General features: G+C 39.1%; 2 protein-coding genes across 4 annotated transcripts in view; both read right to left on the reverse strand.

Annotated features, from left to right (window-relative positions):
- LOC109999866 (ankyrin repeat and IBR domain-containing protein 1) overlaps positions 1 to 16,669 on the reverse strand; it is a 33,462-nt gene extending 16,793 nt beyond the window's left edge. The window contains exons 1-10 of one of the 2 annotated variants that reach the window (XM_020655012.3): positions 16,515 to 16,669; positions 13,439 to 13,722; positions 12,153 to 12,453; positions 10,897 to 11,079; positions 10,052 to 10,169; positions 6,283 to 6,491; positions 3,381 to 3,469; positions 3,151 to 3,295; positions 2,231 to 2,397; positions 434 to 522 (exon numbers count right to left, since the gene is read on the reverse strand). In XM_020655012.3, coding sequence (XP_020510668.1) covers positions 434 to 522; positions 2,231 to 2,397; positions 3,151 to 3,295; positions 3,381 to 3,469; positions 6,283 to 6,491; positions 10,052 to 10,169; positions 10,897 to 11,079; positions 12,153 to 12,453; positions 13,439 to 13,626 — 1,489 coding nt within the window. In that variant the 5' untranslated portion in view covers positions 13,627 to 13,722; positions 16,515 to 16,669. Of the gene's footprint in view, positions 1 to 433; positions 523 to 2,230; positions 2,398 to 3,150; positions 3,296 to 3,380; positions 3,470 to 6,282; positions 6,492 to 10,051; positions 10,170 to 10,896; positions 11,080 to 12,152; positions 12,454 to 13,438; positions 13,723 to 13,893; positions 13,972 to 16,514 lie in introns of those variants that run through there. The other variant, XM_020655013.3, reaches the window with a different exon arrangement.
- A 1,208-nt stretch (positions 16,670 to 17,877) lies between these two features.
- On the reverse strand, positions 17,878 to 23,053 carry LOC109999871 (eomesodermin). Of its 2 annotated transcripts, XM_029281420.2 has the most exons (8): positions 22,848 to 23,053; positions 20,990 to 21,678; positions 20,688 to 20,842; positions 20,346 to 20,467; positions 19,654 to 19,812; positions 19,393 to 19,454; positions 18,843 to 19,168; positions 17,878 to 18,764 (listed from the first exon to the last, which is right to left on the reverse strand). In XM_029281420.2, exons 2-8 carry the CDS (start codon positions 21,511 to 21,513, stop codon positions 18,391 to 18,393), a joined length of 1,722 nt encoding a protein of 573 aa, XP_029137253.2. In that variant the 5' UTR covers positions 21,514 to 21,678; positions 22,848 to 23,053; the 3' UTR covers positions 17,878 to 18,390. The 2 variants fall into 2 exon arrangements, with proteins under 2 accessions (XP_029137253.2, XP_020510675.2); XM_020655019.3 differs by having other exon boundaries at positions 17,878 to 19,168.
- Positions 23,054 to 24,297: the final 1,244 nt, after the last annotated feature.

A 24,297-nucleotide genomic window follows, 5' to 3' on the forward strand; every position in this document is an offset into this window, starting at 1 on the left:
TTACCCACAGTCCAATTACTGCTTATAAACAATGCAGACTTTCAATGAGTGGGCTGTCCATTTTAAATAATAATTTATCATCAAGATGGTTGGTTTTAATAGGCTCAGCACTAAACTGTTTGTAATTACTGTGGTGGAGTTCCAGACCATTTAGCTCCAAATCAATCACTCGGCTGCGACCCAAAAAACCAGGGAAAGTGAGGGGATTACACCTCTGAACTTCTTCTTTGTGAGAACAATTTACCCTGAGAAGCTGAGCACAATTCTCCTGGCCTGGAGACTTAGTCAGGTGATGTTAAAATGTGTAGACTCTGACTATATTCTTTTCAACAATTTGACTATGAGTCAAAATGCTGTAAAGTATCTACCCACTAGTACAATTCAGCTTTAACTTCATTTCTTAAATACACTTAATAACTATGTTAATACTTACATTCTTCAGGTCTCATCTCATTGACTTTCTGTAACCACATCTTCCAGGTCTCACAGTCACAGGGCTCATGGGCCTCACCTTGACACTCCCTGGAACATATGCAGAGAGATAAATGTGAAGGAGACAGTTAAAATGACGTGTTCGAAGCTCCAAGTCTGTCTGGACTACACATACAATTGAGACAAATGATGAATACACCAATCACACAGCGCTGTCACAGAGGCTGTCAGAATTGTCAACCATCAATTAAACATATTTGCCTTTGAACCAAACACCCTTCTCATGTCAAGGGAGAGAAAAGTCCTGCCTGCCTGCATCCAGTTCCATTAACAAATGTCATGTCAACTCAACTCTTGAATAAACCTGACAAGTGAGCCTGACGACCACTTTCTGGAACCCTATAGTGTGGTGAAGTGCAGTGAGGTATGTGGAATCGGTTAAAGAAAGGTGGAGGTCATAATACAACAGTGTGTGTGTGTGTGTGTGTGTGTGTGTGTGTGTGTGTGTGTGTGTGTGTGTGTGTGTGTGTGTGTGTGTTGGGGGGGGGCATGCTGCGGGGCTCCAGAACAATGAATACAGAGGACAGAAGGTGGAGGACTACACAGCATCTAGGCCCTTCTGCCCTTGAACATGCTGCCAAGATAACACACGCAGAGAGATAAGAGCAGTTACAAATCTGTGTACATGGAAAATGAATGAATACCCCTGCAAACAAACTGCAGAGGTGCAGGAGTTTGGCATTCAAGGGTACGGACGCTGCACGTTCATCAGATGCATAAGGGCATTTGTACCATTAAGAAATTATTTATACTAAGTTTTTCTTATTAAGGGCTTTAAAAGAGGTTAGATAATTTTTTGTCAATCTGAATACAAAATCCACAATATAAAAAAAACATCTACAACATTTGAAAAGTTAAAAGAATAGTTCAACATTTATGAAAATACACTTAATGCACATATGCATTAAGTACAGCGTTTGACTTTAGCCTAGCTAAGTATAGACTTTTATCAGCCAGATCATCAGATCATGGCTGGGACCTCGATTTCCCTCAATAATCTTTTTTTTTTTTCATACTCTCAAATATCTTAAACTGCTTTTTGGCAAACTCCAGGGTGGCTGTCATACGTCTTTTACTCTGAAGAGACTTCCATCTAGCCACCCTGTCATTAAGAAGTAATCGATGGAGAGATGGTCCCCACAGAGCTTCAGAGCTCTCTGATGGAGGGGCTATTAGACGCTCGCTTTGCTCCCTGAAAAGGCGCAGAGTTTCCTAGTTACTGTGTGCTGCTGCGTTGGACACACAACTCTCAAATGAGTCCTCCTAATTTTAAACTGTTTTTATTTCACAGCAATAGAACATCGTAGCGTCCACAAAACACTTTTATATCATTTGAATGTATCTATCATTTAATTAAGTTTTTAATTTTGTTAGACTTTTATATACCTCATCTTTCATTCCTCATTCTCTCTACGTTTGCCTTCTTGAGTCAACTCGATGTGAATCATATTTTAAAATTGTTCAGCTTTCTTTGGCTTCATAGTTTTCCAATCATTGTTTTTATTGCCTTGTTATCACTAAGGCTCTTCTGTAAGACAAAAAACATGTCTACTCTTGAAACATGTAATATCACTTTAAATGAAACCAATCAACACATTCATTTCAAGATTTTGTTGCATTTGTTGATCTTAAATTACTATTAAATTAGATGATCTCATAGGTAAAAGTCAGAATTTTAAAACCTATGAAATCATCTCAAAATTACAGAAACATTCATGTTAACTAAATAATTACTGACCAACAGAAGAGGTGCCCTTTTCCACAGTCCACAGCAGGAGCCCGAAGGAGGGGAAAACTGAGAGAGTCTGAGGTGGAGGTCCCAGGGCCCTGAGTGTTCAGTCTCACCGCTCTTTCACATCCGGCCTGGGGACACCAGCGGATTGCTGGATTGTTCTCTACAAATGCCTGTTGAGAGAAAAGTACAAAGAGTTTTAAAAACTATATATGTAATTCAACAACCTATTGTAAAGCCAGGGGCCCTTTGGTGAGGGGAACAGTATGACTGATTTATCATGTTTCTGCCATCAGTGAACCGTTTTCACCTGGGTGTGACACTTCCCCATATCATATATCCCCTTAAAATATCTCAAAGTTCAAAAAAGATATTCAATACTGGTACACTAATCCCCTTCACAGTTTCTATTTTCCTTTTTTTTTTTTTAAAGATTTATTTTTTTTGGCCTTTTTGTGCCTCTAATGGAGAGACAGGACAGTGGATAGAGTCGGAAATCAGGGAGAGAGAGAGGGGAATGACATGCGGGAAAGAGGCCACAGGTGGGAAGTGAACCCTAAGTGAAACTAAGAAGCTGGTTTTAGTGGTTAAAGTAAAACTAAGGAAACAATTCTTCATGTTAAGAGCAAACTAAAGCCTCTTACAGGTTGTGAATCCTCAACAGCAGCGTAACAAAATCCCCTGTCATCACACCACTAACACATTGTGTCCACAACAGCGTAATATTGATATCCCAGTGTGCGGCTTTGCATTGCGTAACAGGGGCGTAAATATCTCGACTTCAACACTAAAAAGAGAAGGTCATTCTTGACTGGTAATTAAACTCCAGAAGTGTTTTGTTTTTGTGTTTCTACGGTTATGTGTAGAAGGCTCAAACTAGCATAAAACACTGTTTAGTGCATGTCTCTGTCTTTTCATCATGTTACCTTGATGTCAAACAGGAGGTAGCGCTTGTCCATCTCTCTAGACACCACACTCTCAATGACTTCCACAGGCACTAGCTGGTAGCAATCAAAGGCTGGGCAGAAGATGTTGTGAGCTTCACCCTCTTGGATTTTTAGATTTAGAAACCTGAGGAAGCATACACACTGTCAAAGTCAGCAGAACCTGGAAACCAGACAGCAGAATCTGAAGGCGCAACAAAAACATGACTTACCCTTCCCAGCATGCTCTGCAGAACTCGTGGCCACAGGACATGTCGACGGGTTCTTCAAAGACTGAGACGGAAGACAAGCAGATGCCGCACTGTTTAACAGAAGAAAAGAGATACAATCAGTCTCAAGGCCAAAGTTGAAATTGCTTCAGATAAATAAAGTCTTCCATAAAAAAAACTATTCTGAAAACAACGATTGCAATTTGAAAAGGTCCTCTAGTACAAGACATGTGAGTCAGTGAATGAAAAAACAAACCGCTTTAAATATTGAAAATAAGGCCATTCTCTTGAAATATTCAAATAATTGAAATTATTTTTAGTACTCAACAGAAGGACTTGACAAGGAAGAAAATATGTCTTAATAGGTTATTAAGACGGAGCACATAAACTAAACACAAGTAGTCATTGATTGATGCAAAACATTGAGCCGAAGGCCGGAACAGGCCAATACCATGACGTCTCATTGGCTCACAGATTACACGTTTTAGCCCACATTTCCAGATGATTGAGATACAAACAGACAAAATTATAGACAAACATGCACTCACAATGACTTGCCTTGTTACAGTGAGAGACTGAGTCTTAACAAAGACATAGAGGAGGCAGTGTACTTCAACAATGTAAGTATTGATTTGTGAAGGAGCAGCATGTGATATAATCAACTATAACCTTTAAACAGGCCCTTGTGCAGGCTGGGTCGATTGGCACTGTGCAGTTCAAGTTAGGCCTCCTCAGATCCACAACAAAATGTATTAACACACAAACATAACCTATGATTCCTCATAAAGTCATTGACAATTTAAGTCTGTCAGATTCTCCCATCATCTACTAACTGTTTAGTTAACAAACTAAAGACTTTGGATTGAAAAAACCTCAGAATAGACAAATCATGGGGCACCGGATAGCATGTGCACCCCATGTACAGAGGTACCTCTCCCAAGTTCTGTGCCAGGGGCCAAAAACCAGTCAAAAATGAGTCAATGCAAAACTTTTGTTGAGAGGCATTTACAGACGCAATCAACTTTCCATCATAATTATGAACTAGCACATCCATTTAATAGCCAAAGAAATTCTACCTTTATGTTTTTTTTGCTGAAGTTCTAACTTAATTGTATAATACAATTCACTATTAATAATACCACTGCAGTGTGAAAAAATAAATAATGAACTGCATATTCTGTATAAAGTCAGCACATTGACTTTCCTTTCTATGTGTCTGTCTTCCTCTGGGACTCCCTGATTGTTATCAGACTCACTTGATACCTTCATTTGCCATCTTCTTTAGTGAGTGGTTGAGCAAGACAAATTGCCAACAGCAGAAAGGACATCTCATATTTCCTGGCATAATTTCCAACTTAACAGCTGTTCACAAAAGAAGACAGCTGAGGAAAATGTCAAGCATGTTTGATAATTATCTGGAAATTTCAGACAAGGTCAGGTTAATGGGAGTGCAATCAAACAGGGGGTGTGCAGACCCTCATGCAGCAGGGGGTCAATATGGTTCCTTAATGACCTTGTGGACATGCAGATTCTGTACGCACAGCTGAAAATACACCTTACATGAGGTGTAAGTATGTAGTTGTTGCAACAAACATAATTGGTCTATCTTTGAAAAACATTACCAGGTGTCCAAATGTTACTCCGCAGACACTCGATACCTCTTAGCGCGAGTTGGAAAGTGAAAACAATTAGCAGACAGCTACAGAGCAGATGTGTTCTGAACAAACATTAACAGTTCTCCCTACGCAAAATAAAGCAGCCCATCAAGGGAGCAGCATGATGACAAGCATCACAACTTAACTCTGAACAGAGAAATGTGGAGTGAGGCCCAATCGATATGGGATTTTTGGGTCTGATACCAATATTAGGGAGAGAAAAATCCACTATCCATACATTGACCAATATCTTTCTTTGATCCATCTTTGATCTGTAGAAATAAATATAGATATAAATATACACATTTATTGTGTTGAGCCCTCAAATGCAGTTATCGAACACTTGTGTAAAAGATAATGTAAGAATAAATACAACTGTAAAGTAACTGTGCATATGCGTTCATCACAGCACCCTGGAGAGTGATAATGCTTGATGTAATCCATATAGCACACTCTGCTGGTGAAAGAGAACTGCTAGTTTAATACAATGAAACTCAAATAAATGCTTTTTGACTGCTGAATAAATCTCGTAATATCGGCTCATATCTGCGATAAAAGTAACAAGATACTGACAGTTACTTGATATCGGCTGGCTGATTAATCGGCCGGGCTCTACTCTGAAGATTTTGGGGTTTTCATATTCAAATCCTTCATGTTGACACCAAGACAGTAGATTACAATAAAAATATATTTGTACCTATTCTGATAGTCCAACATTTTGGCTCATTAATTTAACAGTGTGCATTAACTAAAAAATGTATGCAAGTAATCAAGTTCTGGAAAATAATGTAGGACTATGCAGAAAGATAGGTGTGGCAGTGAGAATTTGTAAAACTGTTCAATAAACCTGTGGCACCATGAGGACTTCATTTAAATAAACAGTGGTGTACAGTTTGAAGGGTACACTGCCAGTTACTATTAGTCTGTGTGCTGCAATGCAAGCTTTTAGTTCTCTGCTGTAGAAACTTCTTGGCCAGGAAAACACACTCCCCCCTGGGGCTTCTGATCTTGTGGTTTAAATTGTATCTGATGTTTCTTCAATGATAAGTATGGTTAAATAATAAACTTAATTAAAATGATGTGGATCTACAATTCATGCAGAAGCAATAAGAGTTGGAAGGTGGGTTACTTCTAAGTAATTTAAATGGATTTTTGATGTTATAAAAAGTGACAGCCTCATTTTCCTGTTATTCCTCTAAGTCTGCCAATTTAACAAACATCAACAAATGGAACCCAAAGTCCTCTCTCACCAGGGAGGACTCCTCGTCGGCAGGCATGAGGCTGATTTGGTCAGGGGAGGTGATGGAGGAGCGGGTGGTGCGTGGTGTCCGGGGCGAGGGCAAGGTGTCCCAGGCATTGTAGCCACTTGGAGGCGGGTTTGGCATCTGGACCCCTGAGCGTTGGCAGCATTCCTCCGCATTCGACATCCAGGCCTCTAAGAGTTTCTCTCTGTCCCAATCTGAGGGGGGGGGGGGGGGGAGGTCCAGTTAAAGTGAGATTTATTCTAACAGCTTGAACCAAAAAGAGAAAAATAATCACATTGTATGAGAAACATGTCTACACATCACAAAGAGGTCAAACAAGTTTGGTGTGAGTTAAATAAGAAATAAGCTAAAAGTGGCAATATGAGAAATAATAAGAGAAATCAGGTTGGTAACAGGCGCTGGTGGTGTAGTGCACGTGCCCCATGTGTGAAGTCTGTAGTCCTCCAGACATACGGCCCAGGGTTTAGATCTGACCTGTGGCTCCTTTCCCACATGTCATTCCCCAACTCTCTCTCTCTCCCTCCCTAAATGCACAAAACGCCAAAAAAGAAAGAAATCTAAAGAAAAAGCAATCAGGTTGGTTTGGCTTTTAAAGGGTTTGCCTTTAAAAAAAAGAAAAAAAAAAGATCAAAACAACATTTATTTTTACAACTTTGAAGACTTTTTTTAAACCACGTGATAAGAAAACCAGCCCGGTTACCAAGAGCTTCTGAAAATCTGTGCTCTGATATAGTATCACTGGACTGAAAAAAACCACAAAGACCCAGTGTACTTTCATTTTGAGATATTTTTAAAAATCTTCATTAATCAGGGATTTAAGCAGACATGATTAAAAAAAATCAAAGACAACACATGACAGAATTCCCATTCAGCCTGATGAAACAGACAGACTTGTTGTCATCTCAATTCTCATTTCTTCGGAAGAAACATAAAACATTTGTTTCAAATCATCCTTTCTATTATCTGTAAGAAATGGTAAGCACAATGCTAAATCTACCAAAGCCCACACAAATCCCTCTCCAGTGAAAACACTACCACCTAAGCCTTTCAAAGAGCCAACAGCATAGACCTGCTGCCATCTGCTTTCCTGTTGTAGAATAGCTGCTCGCTCTCACATTAGCAGAAGAGCAGGTTTGAGAGCTTTTGAGCGTGAATGTTGAACAACTTCTGGACTGTGTCTGAATCTAAATTTTCTTTGACAAAAAAAGTCAGCCCCCCCAAATAAAGACTATGACCCGGTCAACTGTGCAATCAGGCCATTATCAGCCCCCAGACATGTTCACCACTAGTCCAATGCCTCAGACTCTAAATGGCCTCGTTTAGATAATGAATATTGCAACATTTCCTCCAATCTCCATTCAATTACAACTCATCAATGAGTATGACCCTATCTTCGTGCTTTTGGCCATTAAAAGGAGTCTGCAATTAAAAGTCTTCACATTTAGTCTTAAATATCAAGTATTAGCAGGAACATAAAAATTCTCCAATCAGAAAAACCGACAGTCTGCTAAGCACCAAGAGTTGTGATAAGAAAACTAAACAAGACCGATATATAATATCGCAATAAAAAAAGTTGGTGTGGAAATTAGTGAAAGTTTTTCTCAAGAAATTAATAATACATAAATCCAAGAATCCCTTCTCCAGGAGATTAACAAAAATCCTGAAATGCGCCGCCCACTATTAAACAGACAGACTGCATTCCCATGCTAGAGGTGCTTATATATAGCAAGAATCTGGAGTCACTCTCTAATCTCCCAAAAGTATGTCTAATATGTAGCACACACAGCTCAGCAGCCAGCCACTTGGTCCTCTGAATTAGAGGAAAGGGGAATACTGAAAATCAAACCCAAAGTGTGACACATTTTTGAAGTCTTGTATAATCCAAATCAAGTTCAGTCTAGGTGGGTCGTGAGCTTCGAAGGATTCTATTTTAAACGTTTGGGGGTTCTTCACACACAGCACATAAGCTTAGTTTATGTGAATGAGTGGCTTAAGGCTGCAGTGCAAATCAAAGCCAGACTGTGACACTGTGAGTCAGAACTTTTCCAAGACTGCGTAACAAGAGCATCACTAGAAAATCCAGGCCAAGTGACTGATGTCTGCACGGACATGAATAATGTGGCTAAATTAAATGATTTCACTCTCCCCAGGTTACAAGGCTTTAACTGATGTGGCCGACTGGTGACAAATGTCTCTTGGATCCATGTCTTGTCAGGAATGTCAATCTGTTTTTAAGACTTGAAGCTGACCGGACTGAATCATTAGTCCTGTATTTTTGAATTGTGTGGCATTTTATAAAACGTTTGCTTTTGACTGCAGATGGTTTAACCTCATAATCCAAACAAAGCTTGTTAACTGGTTTTTAATTCTTAGGTACAAATCAATATCAATAGGTCTGTTAGGGTAACTAAAAGTTTCCACCCTGTGTTATTGTTTTGTTAAAATCTAAGGAAAGAAACAGAAAATTAAAATGTGTTTAAAAAAGCATTTACTGGTTCATATGTAATTTGATTTATTTTGTGTTAAAAGGTTAAGCAGCTTTATTATTAACTATCAGGTTATCTGCTGTCAGTCCTTATTCAAAGTTTGTATTGAACACTGGAGAGCAGCACTGAGCACAGGTCAGGTAACCTTTCTGAGCCAGGTGTGTAAACCTGCTGAGTGGCTCTAATTGACAGACAGGAGCGTCAGTGGTGTGTGTGAGAGCAGGAGTGAGGTGAGAGGCTGAATTCAATGAAAGGAAGACAGCAGAGATACCATTGGTAAGTGTGCTGTGTTCTTTGTTAATTATCTGTTTAGAATGTTTACATGTACTTAATTTAGGCTGTTTGTTTCATAGTGATGCACTCTGGTTTTATTGTGTAGTGTTCACATGAAACTATTAAATTAGAAGGGTAAATGATCATTTTATTTTTGAAACGTTCTACTCAATATTCGGTTATCGCATCAGGTGGTCCGCGTATGAGGAGGCTTATTGATGATAAGGCGTATCACAAGTATCATCCTAAACTCTTACTGCATGACAGCATCAACAGCACAACAAATACTGACAAAGGCAAGAAAAGCTTCAGTTTTTGAGCATTACATCTCAATCAGTGCAAGAGGGCTAATGGACAGTGGACCTCTCTCTCTATCTCTCTCACACGCTTGTGTGTGTCAGAAATATAGTTGGAGCGCTCATAAATACACCTGGGCGGGCTGCCCAGGTAATGCTGTGTATGGGAAACTCTGGGACAAGCATTCTTTAATATCATTTAGAGCATGTGGTGTGTCAATCACACTTTCCACCAAAACCTTAAGACAAAGTCTGGTGACCTTTTGAATCTCTTACTGCAAGGAAATCACTGGAGTGTAGCTTGAAGTTTATATGAGATATGGCTTTTCTGTTCCCAGAAATAAAAAGAATGATGACTATACAACAAATAAAGCAAAATCATTTTTTTAAAAGGCAACAGTGGAAAAAGGTAGTACAAAGTCAGAAATATTTCAAGTTTTGTAAAAAATAATCTCTTCAAAAGTACAAGTTTGGACTGTAATATTAACTGCCTACTTTATTCTTGACATTGTTGCTTTTATCAGATGGTGAGCGTGTAGAGGAAACACATGGATACATAAACAAAAACTATGACGTGCTAAACTGGTCATTGAAAAGAAAACAATCCTGTCAGGTTCCAATATGTGGTCATGTATGTAGAATGCTTTTGACCACCACAAGGAGGTATAGTGTTTTGTGTATTTGTGTGTTTAATAGTACCATGGGCACGTAGCAGCCCCTCTGCAGTGAAGAGAGGGGCCTGCAGCATGTCGGCTGTCTCCACTATCAGCATGTCCTTCAACCTCCGAAGATCCTGAGGCCGCAGGCCCTCATACAGCTATAGAGGAGGGCATGTCAGAGGAAAGGACAGAGACAGGAGAAGAGGAAAGGTGGAGAATGACAAGAGGAGGATGAGAGGGGAGGTTAAAGAAGGCAAGGCATAAAAAAAGAATAAGGAGCAGGTTTGCAGAGATAATGAAGAGTAGAGAGAGCGAAAGGGTTGAGATGGGGAGAAGAGGAGGGGGGGGGGGGGGAGGAGGGGGGGGATTGGAAGACGACAATAGGAAGACGAATTGGAAGACGACAATAGAAGCATTAAAAGCAAATATAGACAATTGCTGACCCATGATAAGGCCAGGCCCAATGAGCTCAGAGGCTGATGATTATCAGTCACATGCTTTATCGCAGACTTCTTTATTTTTGTGTTTGTTTTTGTCTAACAGAAGAATCTGAAATGTGGAGGCTGGCCAGCTGGATTCCAAAATGTGGACAAAAATCTCCTAAAGGCAAGAAGAAACTTAACTTTATCCCAGCTACATACTGTACAAAATATGTTCCTTATTTTCATTCCCTATAGACCCTTCAGAATATGGTTAATTGGTGAATGTTGGTCTTAGGTTAAACTTTTGAAATTGTACTCTAGGTCTTATTCAGAACCAATTTTATCACAGTACAGAGGGATCATGTAAAGGTTGGCATTCTGGTATAACAATGTAGGTGACACCTGTTGACCGTGACAAACTTAAAGCTGTGTACACTCTTCATCTTGGCGTGTTTTTCTGTACCTCTCTCCGGTCGAGGGCTGCATACTCTGCCTCTATACCCTCAGCCTCGGGGGCAAGGGAGAAGACCATCTGTGACTCCAGGCACAAGGCCAGATCCTTGTGGTGCTGCTTCTCTGCACAGTCACATGGAGTCTCGCGGTTTTCATTCTCCGCAAACAGGTCCGCTTCTCTCTGCACAAGGAACTGAGTAAGAGGAAACAAAGGGAGAAATTGACTTGAATAATGACGTGCACACTTGCATGGATGGACATAAACTTAATAACTCTGGTCTAAATGTGTTTGTTTATTTTTCTCTTCTGTGAAGCACATTGAGTTTACATTTGTTTACATTTAATGGGCTATACTAATCAAATTAAGTTGAATTAAATACATAGTGCAATGGTTTTCTGGTCACACTAACTTAGTGAATTAAAAGAAAAAGACGTAGGATGCCCACCCCTGCTATTCCTACAAATATACAGGGATCTTTATCACCAGTTCTGCACCACATATACATTTTTAACTCCTTCAACTCTCCAAAAAGCACAAGCAGAGAAAAGAGTTAATTAAGTTTCTGAGCAGAATTTAAATAAGCTGCAATGAGGCAAATGATAAATACATATTTTTAGCTCTATGAATATGTGATTTTAACTACTACTTGTTAAACCCATTTCTTTCATTCATGTCTTAATTTTCCGAAGTTTTAATTTAATTAAAAACAGAAATAACAACATTCAGCAGTAAAAAAAAAAAAAAAAACTATCAAATTAAAATGTTGCCCATGCGGTGGATAAAAATGTGACTATCTTCAGTCAGTTCTAATGGCATGGCTGAATCCATCATCAAGGGGACACCACAGCTATGGTGGATTATACTTTAAGACCATTTCAGAATTAACGTCAGGTCTTAACAGGCAGATAGAGAGCTGTTATCATTACCCATGTAACTCTTCTTTGTGGTTCTTCCTGCTGCAGGGATTAATAAAGATGTTTTGTGATTTCCCAGTATCTTCCCAAAAGACACAAGGGGACTGTTGTTAAAACATAATGGGAAGTCATCACACCCTTACCCAGGGTTTTTCTTGACTCTATCTAGCACCACACCACACACAGGCTTGCATTCTGAGTATTTTTTTTTTTTATTGAATAATTTCTGTTAAAATCAGGGTTATTTTGTTGGCTTTCTATGAAGCACTGGATGTATGCCAAGAGGTCATTCTTGAGATTATTTTGCATATGCCCAGACTGAAAAATATCCACAGGATTTTGGTCTCTCACCTCAACACAATTCTTCATGCCTGAGGCAGCAGCATAGTGCAGGCAGGTGTTTTTCTTGTTGTCGGTGGCATTCACATCAGCACACTCATACTCTCCATGATCCAGCTTTGCTCCGGTCCATGCCAGGATAATTTGTAGACATTCTGCCCGACGCTGTTTGTCTTCATATGGCCGCGAGATCCGGGGATGCAGTGCCCCCTCTGAGGTCAGGATCCGGGGCCCCATGCAGAGAAGGTGCAGCGATGTCTCGTTGTGCACATTACGCTTATTTGGATTGCCATCTTTATTGAGGAGAAAATACCTGAAAGAATAAGACAAGAACAGGTTGATTTCAAAGAATAACTCATTTTTTAATGTCAGCTTTGTTCAGAATGGACACTAACATGGTCAGCAATTACTAGTAGACTATATATTTAGATTTTGTAAGCCATGATAGCATGTTTTAAATACAATAGCAAACTCTTTTTTTTTTTTTTTTATTATTCTTCCGAAAAACAGAAAAGGAAAGTAAATAACAAATGTAACTAATTTTAGTTGAATACGTGTGTCGTTTTAAAGTAGACTACACTGACATTTTAAGCATCATGGAAGTTAAAATTGCACACCAGCTTAATGATTATTATCCAAAAATGTCCCTTCAAGTTCAACCTTGAACCATCAGGATCATTTCTATACAGCCATCCATCCATCTATCAAATAACCTTCACGTCCTGTTTTGCTTCCACTTGACTTAAATATAACCTGCTCATATTTCATAACTCTACTGGCTTTTGTTTAAGTCTTGTATGAATGCAAAATTGAGCATCCTATTAGTGGAGAAGTGACAGCGCCTTAGAGGAGTGAGAACGAACACATGCGAGGTTGGTAGCTCATGGGAAGGGAAGCTCTTGGAAACCCATCCTATTCAAACACAGCATGTTTCATTCCTGAGAGCTGCTAACAGATGGCTGTGTGGAGAGACAGATGGGACGGAGACATATAGAGACGAAATATAAAAATGTTATATTATGATGCAGCAATACAGCTAAAGTGGCACCAGTTGATCTGTAGAGTGCCAACTGAAGAATATAAGATGTGCTCCAAGGATCTTTCTGAACAGGTGCAACATTAGAAATAGGAGTAATACCTTAAAGCATTTCAAAAAGCAGGTCAACAACAAACTAGTACCTCATCTTACTGACCCTCCAGTTTCAGTTTGTCTTTGACACTGATCGCAGCTAGTCTATAAATATGTGACTATGAAAATGTATAGTTCTTGTTTGATTTTATTTCAGCCACATCCTGACCTGAGTAGGCGTGTCATGCCATGCCGAGCAGCATAGTGCAGTGGAGTGTTGTGCTGGTAGGACTCTCCGTATGTAGAGTTGGGATCCAGAGCCTCCTTGAACTGCGGGTTGCTTTCATACAGTTGGCAGGCCAGCATCTCATCTCCATTGATGAGAGCTTTACGGAACTTTGTCGCTGTGTTTCCCATCTCTGCCTTTCTGTAGATCCGAGCTCTGTCAGACACAGCAGCCTCTTAACTTGTCATCAAGCTGTTCAAGTCCAAAAGGCCAGCATATTGAAAGTCCTGAGGAAAAAATAGAAAGAAAAGAGTGAAATTCCTTTCTGGCTGAGTCTGAATCCAAGGCCTTACCAACTAAAAATGTTGACTGAATTCATCTTTCACAAAAAAACAAGCCAATTCCCCAAATACTTTGAGCATATTTTTAAACTCTGTTTAAAAAAAAGCAGCACTTACTCCCTCTGAATCACAAGAATGATACTTGCAACTCCAAGGTTGCTCAGGCTGCTCTGCATCAAGCCCCTGTGTCAGCTCTGTAACCCACCTTCCTGTGTCTCTTTTTATTTTTTTTTTGTTTTGAATATCTAAAGATAGTGCCAACAAGGCTCAAACAGAGAGAAGGACAAGACTTCCTCTGGCATCACCAGGAGCTTCCGCAACTCCGTGCCAATGATGCCCGTCCCACAGAGGCCAGGAGTCCTTGTGGAGCGAGATATCCTCGACTCACGAACAACACGCAGCGAGTCAGCATTTCGCCTCCACCAGAGCACCATATGGTCATGACTGTTTGGGCTCTGTGACGCTTTTATGTCATTTTGGTCAGCTTCGCCTTCAACACAAATAACGGGACACAACTTAAGTTCATTCAACACAATTTATCAAAAAAATATTCAGACTGAATTCTTAACATTATTGCACCAAATCCTTCTAGAGAACGACCGCCTCACATCCTTCAATTTTGCTCTGTTGAAGGTGTGGTATCTTAAATAATTTCACAGAGACAACCTTCTTTGTTGCAAGGATATTCATTCATGTCCAGAACTGATTTTTTTTTTATATTTATATATATATATATATATATATATATCATCTTAAATATCTTTTGCATATCATTACGATTTTCCTCCCCCTGGTGGATCTTATTAACACTCTTTTCCAACCAAATCTCAACTTCCTGTTTTAACATGAGCATGATATCTGTCACTCATATAAATCCAATGGTTAGGTTTCCTCCACTCCTGATAACCTGATACATTACTCCCCAATGTGAATAAGTTATGTTGGCAGTCCAAATACAAAAATATCCCCATTTCTAAGCAAGAAGTTGTAATTTATGAATTTCCATCATCATACTCAAATATAATGAGTAAGAACCTGAGGAAAATACCAACATGTAAACACACAGGGGGACAGTAAAGCTGCCTGAGGAAAAAAACGCAATAGTTTGACAATAAGTTGCCAGTTCACGTGCCTAAAACTACTGCAGTCTACAACACTCCTGCAATAAATCTGACCTTCATGTAGAATACAATGATCAGTTTTTGCTGAACCTACAGAGATCAACAAAGAAAGGCGTTGTACGAGGCGTCATAATTTCAGAGGATGAGGTTTCTGTGGCAGGCTGAACATTAGTGTATCTTATAGAGAGGTAAAAATGCTCTCTTACCTTACATAAATGGGGTTGACAAAACAATAGAAACACCTGTCAGTCCAAAACAATACTACAAAAAACGACACCCTCAAATATTATTACAGAGTATGTCGCACAAATCCTTCTCTAGTAGTAGTTCCAACATTAAACGCTGTGATTGAAAGGGCCACAATTTCCAAAGTCAGTGAGATAACCCCCCTATGAAAACATCTATGGTGTGTAGAAGGTTAGAAGTGGAGCAGAAGATGGACTAAGACGGATGAGACTTTGACTCCTCCTCAGTCTCTGTACCAGATTTTGATGACATCAGTTTACCTGCATGATTAATAATTTATTCTTTATTCAGCCTTTCTAAATAAATGAATATTGTAAACTCATACGTAAATAAAAGGTGTACATATATTGTAAATGTTAGGATAGGGCATTGTTTCTGGCCATCCTTGCAAAAGGAACCATTGAAATAACATTAAACTACCTGGTGATAATATATTAAGTCAGATGGCACAACTTGTTCACATCTTACCTTGCATCACTAAATCGTGTCAAGTTGTGCCATAATAATAATAATAATAATACATTTTATTTAAGAGCGCTTTTAAAAACTCAAAGACACTTTACAATAGTTAAAAACAAAAAGAACAGCAGTAAGGACAGACTAACAGACATTACACACAAATCATAAAGATAACAACAATAAAGGTAAACTACAGAAAACAGAAAATACATCATAATCATACATTAAAAGCTTTTTTAAAGAGGTGAGTTTTGATAAGTGATTTGAAAGTAGGAGTGTTGAATGTGTGTCCTGAATGTGTGTGTGCAAAAAAAAGACACCTTCCTCTGCTCATACAATCAGATGACAACACAAACAATGTCCCACCTTGGGGAACACTTGTAAACACCTTACCACGAGTTACATAACCCCAGAGAAGGAAACACATATTACAAATGTTTAATTAACTAACCTCTCTGACAATAGTTAACCACACTCCCCCATGACAGCAGTGAGCAGCTAATGATGTAAACATGTTACTGCTTCTCTGCGTAGCTTACCACTTGTTACTAAACTCCTTCATGGAGGCCTTTCCTTTCCCCACGCTGTCCGGTGTTTACCGTTTCGTTAGCTAGAACCGACCGACGTGTTCTGTGTCAATGAACGGTCTGCTATCACGCCTTATCACATTGGTTTATAAACACATTTAGCAACACACTGACCTTGCATAACGCCAGCTTCAACCAGTCCGTGAGTTAAAAACAGCTAGTGTTTACACAATGCTCAGTGTCGCTCGCTCTATGTTTTTCAACAAGATAAAAACATCATGACGCTAACGTCAGTGCAGCTAGCATGCTAACCGCGCTGCTAGCCAACTTAGCTAACACTTTGATAAACTCACAGTAACAATGAGTAACAAGTATTCAGACTTACACAGATGGTAGATCTCGTTGTTGTAAGACCTGATGTTTTTGGATTCACTGTCATTCACTGGCAATATAAACTGAGGCTTTTCTTGTTAACTGAGGCAATCCATAAATAATGTGAGCTCAGAGCAGTGATGTTGTTCCTGTCAACTCTCCGGTGACTCTGTGCAGCCTGATGCACGGGTTGCCAGGTTTCTATGAGGGACAAAACATGACTGAAGTATAAATAAATGTTGGGAGAAATGCATACAATAATGTATAAATAATTAATTAATTAAATAAATGCATCAATAAATATATATAAATAAATGCAACAATTCATATAAAAATTAATATATAAATACATATATTCAGATATTTATTTATGTATTTCTGTGTCCGTGGAAATGTATGCATTGATACATATATAACTGTAGAAATATGCTAATAAATGAATAAATACATGTAAAAATATATAAATAGCCTTTTTCATTAACAAAGTGTATTTATTATTTATTCATTGATGTATTGTTTTCAGCATTTATATATTTATTGATGCATTTATTTAGTTATGTATTTATTTATACATTATTGTATGCATTTCACCCAACATTTATTTATTTATTTATTTATACTTTTGTCATTTTTTGTCCCTCATAGGTTTCAGCTCAACCTCCCCAAACAGGCGGAGGAAGTTGGGGCTCATTGTTTATCGATTACATTATGTGTACCCACAGATTATGCTGGTACAACACATACTAACCCCCTTTAATTATTCTACCTTATATGTTTTTTAAATTTTTTATGAAATCCCACTTTATCCTAGGCTCTCGACAGGTGCTCAGCATCGTATTTATTCATTATCAGGGTACAATTTGAAAGACAAATCTGTCATGTGTACATAGGCTTCTCCTACTTCATTTTATGTGTCGTATGTGTGGGTTTGCATGTTCAGAGAGATCATTCTTCAAAAAAAGAACATAAAAATTATACTTCCACTTTAATTCTGTAAGGTGTTATGATATAGTTATTTGATGAAATAAAGATTTATGTTCATGTTTTGACAGATGCACTCAAGTCTGTATCTCCAGTCAACAGGCTGCTGTAGGAAATCATTTAACTGTGAGTACAACAATGTGCCACTAGAGTGCGACAGAGCCCACAGAAACAAATAATGTATTAGATAAACCACAAGTTGTGCTTTCTACACATGACTTGGTTTCATATAGGCCAGTATAATAAATACTTGCATAAAATAAAAACTCTGAGCCCCCCCCATCTGTCAGTGGCAAATTTAAATAAATCAAATGAATTCATTAAATTAACACATTTACCCATTAAATCAAAATGTGTTTAATCTTGAGACTTGAAAAAAACCCTTTGATACTCAATAGAACATATACCTTTTATTATCAAATATCTGAACATCGCATGAATGTATATACAGCATATTAACTTCACATTCAGGAGTGCACACGTTTCATATCAACAGGCCTTTAATAAATAATCTGTAAACATGTATCCTCAGTTTAAAGGCAGTTACAGCAATGTATTCACACAAAAAAGCATAGGTACATATTACCATTTTAAAAAATTGACAAAATCTTTAAACAAATGCTTTGGCACTTTCAAATAGAGGGTGACATACCTGTGGAACTCTGTAAATAAGTGTAGATTGACTGAACAGGTGTAAAATAGTAATGGATGGTAATGCTCATCATGCCACAAAAACATTCTGATTTTGATTTTACTTAAATGAACCCTTGACATTAACTGTATCATCATGAAAAGGAAAATCACAATAGAAATTCTGATTGATCAAATGAATGTTCTTATTCATGGTGACAGATGAAGAACAACATCATTTGCTAAATTAGAGACAAAGTGTTCAAAAGATAATGTGTTCAAGGGTTTGTGTAGAAGGAATAGTAGGCTGCCATGCCTTTGGATGAAGGGGCTTCTTTGCTGTATGAGCTACTGTTGGGTGCAGCAGAGTCCTCACACTTGATGTCAGCAGGTGAGTCCTCTGTACTGGGGCCATTAATGGTCAAGCGCCTTCGTTTGCAGGTTGAAGAATAGGAATCAGCTTTGTCAATGGACAGAGCTGCCGGCTGTGTGTCTGTCCAGGATGAGATCAGGCCTCCGCTACCGTTCACCTCCTCTATCTGCGGTTTCACTTTGTTTGAGTCTTCTGAGAAAATGGCTGTGGGGCTGGGCCTAGGAGACCAAGGCAGGCTGTGAGTAACCTTCCTCTGGTATGCCGCTCTGGACCCCCACCCTGCAGACATGGTAGTGAAAGGTGATTCTGGGTAGTAGCTGAGAGCATGGGATGTTTGCATGGACAGAGATTTGATACCATAAGGCAGCAGGGAGCTTGAGTATTCCCCCTCATATGGTGTGAGATCTAGCTTGTTGCTGGTGCTTGTACTGTTTCCTCCTTGCTGCATGGAGGTGACAAACCACCTCTGTGATGCTGCGTCTTCAGGCTGAGGTGAGAGGAGGTTGTTAGTCTGCGGCACGGCTCTCTCGCTGTTGTAAAAGCGATGCTGGGGGAGGTTGTTGACAAACTGGTCCTGGAAGAGGGGCTGCATTGTGTAGCGTGCGCTGGGGACAATCTGGTGTGCACGGGGAGAGGCGGTGGGTGAGGGGGTGAGGCGGTCGTTCTCTGGAGCTGTGTACATCCTTAAAAAACACAAATGGGGTAAATGAGAGGACTGGGCAAAAAAAAACATAGTGTGAAAATGTGTTTTAAAATGAGCTTTCATACGAATATAGAAAAAAAAAATTCAGTTGGTTAATTTGAAAAGGCAATTACAACCATAAAAAATGTAATTTAGTCCTATTGTAAAACAATAATTATATTAAGTTTATGGATTGTATGCATAATAATTAAGTCAAATACTCACGAATCATAGTTGTCTCTGAATCCTTTGGCAAAAGGGTTGTGATCAATTTTCAGCTGTGTTATCTAGATGAAAGAAATCGGCAGAAAAGACAATAGAGGGGGGGAGACAGCGGAAAGGTGATTAATTATGGTTTTCCATTCAATAAGATATTAAGTTATAAATATATGCAAACAAGATGTAACAACAACAGAGATTTTGGTCTGAGTATATAATAATAGTAGGCCATAATAAAGAAAACAGGGAGGAATTGTTCATGCTCACATCAGTGTTCTGGTAAGCAGTGACAGCTATAAACTGGGTCTCTGGGAAGAGGAAGCTTTGAGTCTTCACGTCACTGCTGATGTCCTCCACCCCGTCCTCCGCCACCTCCACGATATGCAGCCTTGGCTGGTACTTATGCAGTGATTGCAGGACGATCATCTACATAACAGCAAGAAATAGACAGTTTAAACTACATGTTTCTATGTTTTTATTGTAAACATGCACTAATTTCACCCGGGTTTTTGTGGGTTTCTTTTTTCTTAAAATAATTCCCTAATTGTGCAAACTGGCGTGTCGCCAATTTCCTCTGCGTTCTCAGTTAGCAGCTTCATTTTATAGTATGCGTTGGTACAGCTTCTGTGGACAGAAGGGGCATCCCCCGAACGCAGAAAATGTAATCGTATCTGAATGACATTTTAAAATCAAAATGACGTTGAAATGATACATTAAACTGTAAGTTGTGCGCGATAACGTTGTCACTTATACGCACAATTTCTCGTGGTTCTGAGATATTTTACACTTCATTAAAAAAATAAACAATAAGGTGATACTGCAGTTGATCTCAGTTCAATTAAATGAAAATTGTGCAAAAATTACAATACAGTTAATTTAGGTAGTGTATTGTAATTTTTAAAATCATAATCATGGTGTGCGTAAAGGTCTCGGGGGTATTTTTTTGTAGTATGGCATACCTGTGAAGTACTATGACTGTTTCCTTTGTTGTTGGTGAGTTTCAGTTTACTGAAAGAGATTTCTTGTCGCATCCAGTGCGTCCCTGTGTTTGGAGACTCCGGGTGGATATAAACTTTATTCCCTGCATTAAAAAATAAATACATATTTTTAACATCAAACTCCAATACACATCTGTTCTGAAAGTTTTTACGCAGAAGCAGGTCTTTATTTTGTAGTGAAATATTAACTTTTCTATAAGAAAAAAAAGATAATCGTGAAGTTTGATTTCATTTGGTTACATATAGGTAGACTTATTTAAACTGAAATGTTTACTATTTAAAATCGACCTGTGTAAGTACTACCTTGGCTGCTGTTGTCCGCCTTCCCACAGGTGACCCACTTGCCACCTTGAAACCTCCAGTGGTTTGGATCCGCAAGCACCACCTCCACAAACACGTTATACTGTTTTGTCATGTTCAGACCAGCGATACTAAAACTGAGGAATGGAAACATCCGTCTGCAAAAACAACACAAAAAGGAAAATGCATAGAATTCATTATGGAGAAGGTTTAATAGCCCACTGGTGAAAATCAGAAATAAACGTAGCCTTTTATTAAAAATCACAATTATAGTGCATCCTTTTCATCTTTTCCTGCACCCTCACCTGCCCTGTTTGGTGATAATCATCTCGGTCTGGTGCCTGTGGAACTTGAGCCACAGCGGCCGGTTGCACAGGTAGACCTGGGCCCTCATCCCGGGGCCGCTTGTGGGTAAACTCATGTTGCTGAGAGTGGACCCTGAGCCGGTATATGGCGGGTAGATGCAGCTGGGGCCCTGGCCGAGCTGGTACGCCGAGCTGAAGTGACTGCGGCCAGCTGTGGAGGGAGAAAATCCCGCTGGTGGCAATACGGATCCCAGATGGAGAGATGAGGGGTACCTGCCTGCGCTGGACGGGCTGTAGACAGTCCCACTGGGAGTGTAGGGGATGAAGGAGCAGGGGTTTGGTGTTTCTGGACTTTGTTTGGAGACAGTGGGTGGGATGTAGTAGCGCTCAGCTCCCATCCCGTGCTCTGTGTACCTACTGCCAGCAGCCGGGTCGTCTTCATCCACAGCCGGAGACTTACACCTCTCATCCGGTGCGTCCTTGGAAGAGGAAAAAGTGCTGCTCTCTCCTTCGCCCCCCAGCATGATCAACTTTTCGTCTTTACCCAGACTTGATACAGAGTTGTTAAGCTTTCTTCGTTCCAAGTTGAGACCGATATTTCCAGCGTCTTCCTCCCGCTCACCGAACACTTTTCTTTATGCCAGGTGTCTCCCGATAAAAATACAATTTCAGTCAGCAAAAAACGACTCCTAAAACAGAAACAGCTTATGGTTAAGAAGAACCAATGATACGAGTCACCAAAACTTGCAGGGCCTATAGGTGCCACGCTGTCAACATGCGCGTAAAACGAAAATAAAGTGAGATGGCAGAAAGAAGAAAGTAGCCTTTATATGAAAGCCGAAAACCTCTGGAGGCGTATTGGGGTGTGTCTGTGCACTTTGTTAATCTTAACTTGTTGAATTTAAACATTTGCAATCTTGTAAAAATCCTTGGCTTTTCTAGAAGTCAGACATGAAGTCCCATTTGGCACAGGTGTTCATTGATCCATTTTTCTTCTTTGTTTGAAGATATTGTTTTTGGAAAATCATTTTAAAACAATTTTGGAATTAAATTATCATTATTATTATTTTCTCGTAGGCTATTGCATTTCTAAAATAAAACGTGGTGTGCAGGAGGTGATCCAATTTCTTGTAAATCATATGACAAACTTTAAGTTTAGAACTGATTTTTGTGGTGTGAAACAGACCTGAAAGCACGCACCCACGGTGCTCAAAATTCACGGCTCATGTGAATCAGAATAATGTAGTCAAAACCACACATTTTTCAGTGTAACAAATAGTGATATTTTGCTTTCGTATCTATTTTATAACAAGGTAAACCTGATTCGTTACAAGACAAGACCTTCAATGAATACAACGCACACATTGCTCATATTTTTATTGTAAAAGTAAAGTGAAAAAACTTGATTTCTTTGCGGCAAAACACGCTGCGCTGTTAATCCTCTAATTTTATTCAGAGATAATGAATTTGCATTCATTCAATTCGGACGCGGTTCTGAGTCCCAACGGGATACCCGACGTGAAAAAGGAAAATAGCTAATTATTTTTCCGTGTGAAGAAATCTGTGATGTTGCTTGGATCAGACAGTTCAATATGACATAAATAAAAAAGATCTTATGGAGGGGAAAAAGAATAAAGTAATACCCCAGAAAATAAATATATAACCTATATTAAGAACATGATCTCAGGTGGCTTAATTCCCGATTAATTATCCCTATTGTAGAACAAAATCTAGTTGTATGTCTATATAATTATTATATTCTAATTAGCAAATGTTTCACAGGACATTGTTTGACATATGTTTGCATCCAAATCGCCTGAGAAAAACAAAAGAAGAAAGAATATAAACAAGAACTTACCAAGCGATTCTTCTTAGTTTGGTTTGCAATTCAAGAAAACAAATTGAAGTAAATAAAAAAAAAAACTCACTTAGGCAACATTTACGCGCCTAAAAACATGCGAGTCTGAGTCCATACCGGCACATGACATCATGTTGTGTTTGGGGCTGAGGAGGGAGTTTGAAATCAAGCCTTAGCCATGTGGAGGCAGACTGATCACAGAATAGAAGAGCACAGCTCTCTTCTTGTGGCCATGACGCACAGATAGCAGCCTATTATCAGATGCTTTTCTGATCTCCAGGGGAGGGGAGGGGGATCCTCAGCATCATAACCGATGGGAATAAGAACCAGACTCCATCTCAACCCACCAGTGTCTCCAGCTCATCGTCCTCACAGCAACATCATCAGGGCAGCACACGTGTGGGTTCTATATTGAACTTTATATTTCTAGAAACTGGCTCAAGATTTTAAAGAATCCAGTCATATGGAAAATCAAAATCCCTCTTATTGAAACAGAAAGAGTAGGTCATGTTAGTACAAATAGGTAGCTGGTGTAAGTTTTATACTCTACTGTCCAATATTTTAGCACACTGGCAACATTTTCTTCCAAAATGTCTCAAACCACAAAATAAAAATTGGTCATATTATGCACAAGCATGGTAACTTTGGAAAGACAAGAGTCAGTTTTTTTTTTTACTTTATGTACAATAACGACTTGAACAAAATGAGGCAGCATTTAAATAAAACAAAACCCAACTCTAAATTTTAAACTAATTTTTTTTATGTCAATGGGCGACCTGTTGGAGCCTGTCATGAGTAAAACTCAGCTGTATCTGGTTTGTAGATGAGATTTAGAACCAGTGCAGGTATGGGGCTGAAATAAGGAGCCCCTTAAAGGAACAAACGATTTTTGACTTCTTTTTTTCCAATTCTGTAAGAGAAGATCAACAAGTTAAAGCTGGCACACAAATCTTTGTATCCTTGGTCTTTGCCAAAGCTTATGATAAATATTTTTTTTGCTCCAATATACATCTAAGTTTGTCACAAAAGTACAACAAATTCACAGATGATCTGGGCTTTAAAGACACTCATTTGATACTGTTTCCTCCTTGGTCTGTCCTCAATCTACTCCCTCAGTTCAAAGGAAACACAGTTTAGACTTTAGATAGTGCTGTATGAATGTGTTAATGGGGCTCCTTTCAACAGTTTAAAGACCCGCTCTCCTCTCAGGACCAGACGATGCTCAGCTGCTGCTGCTCGAGGGGAAGTTAGCATGATAAAGACAGTGAGAGGATTAATGAAGCAGGTTGCCACCTCTGAGAAGAACACTGCACATCAAACAGGACAAATGAATTATTTGGGTAAACTGTTTGAACAGCAAATGGTCTGAAAGTTAAATCACCTCTGATTGCTCTGATAAACTGATTCTGTTGTTTGATTGCTTCAGGAAGTCATGAATATAAAGTGGGAA

The sequence above is a fragment of the Labrus bergylta genome, chromosome 8 (genome assembly GCF_963930695.1).
Source record: "Labrus bergylta chromosome 8, fLabBer1.1, whole genome shotgun sequence".
NCBI lineage: Eukaryota > Metazoa > Chordata > Actinopteri > Labriformes > Labridae > Labrus > Labrus bergylta.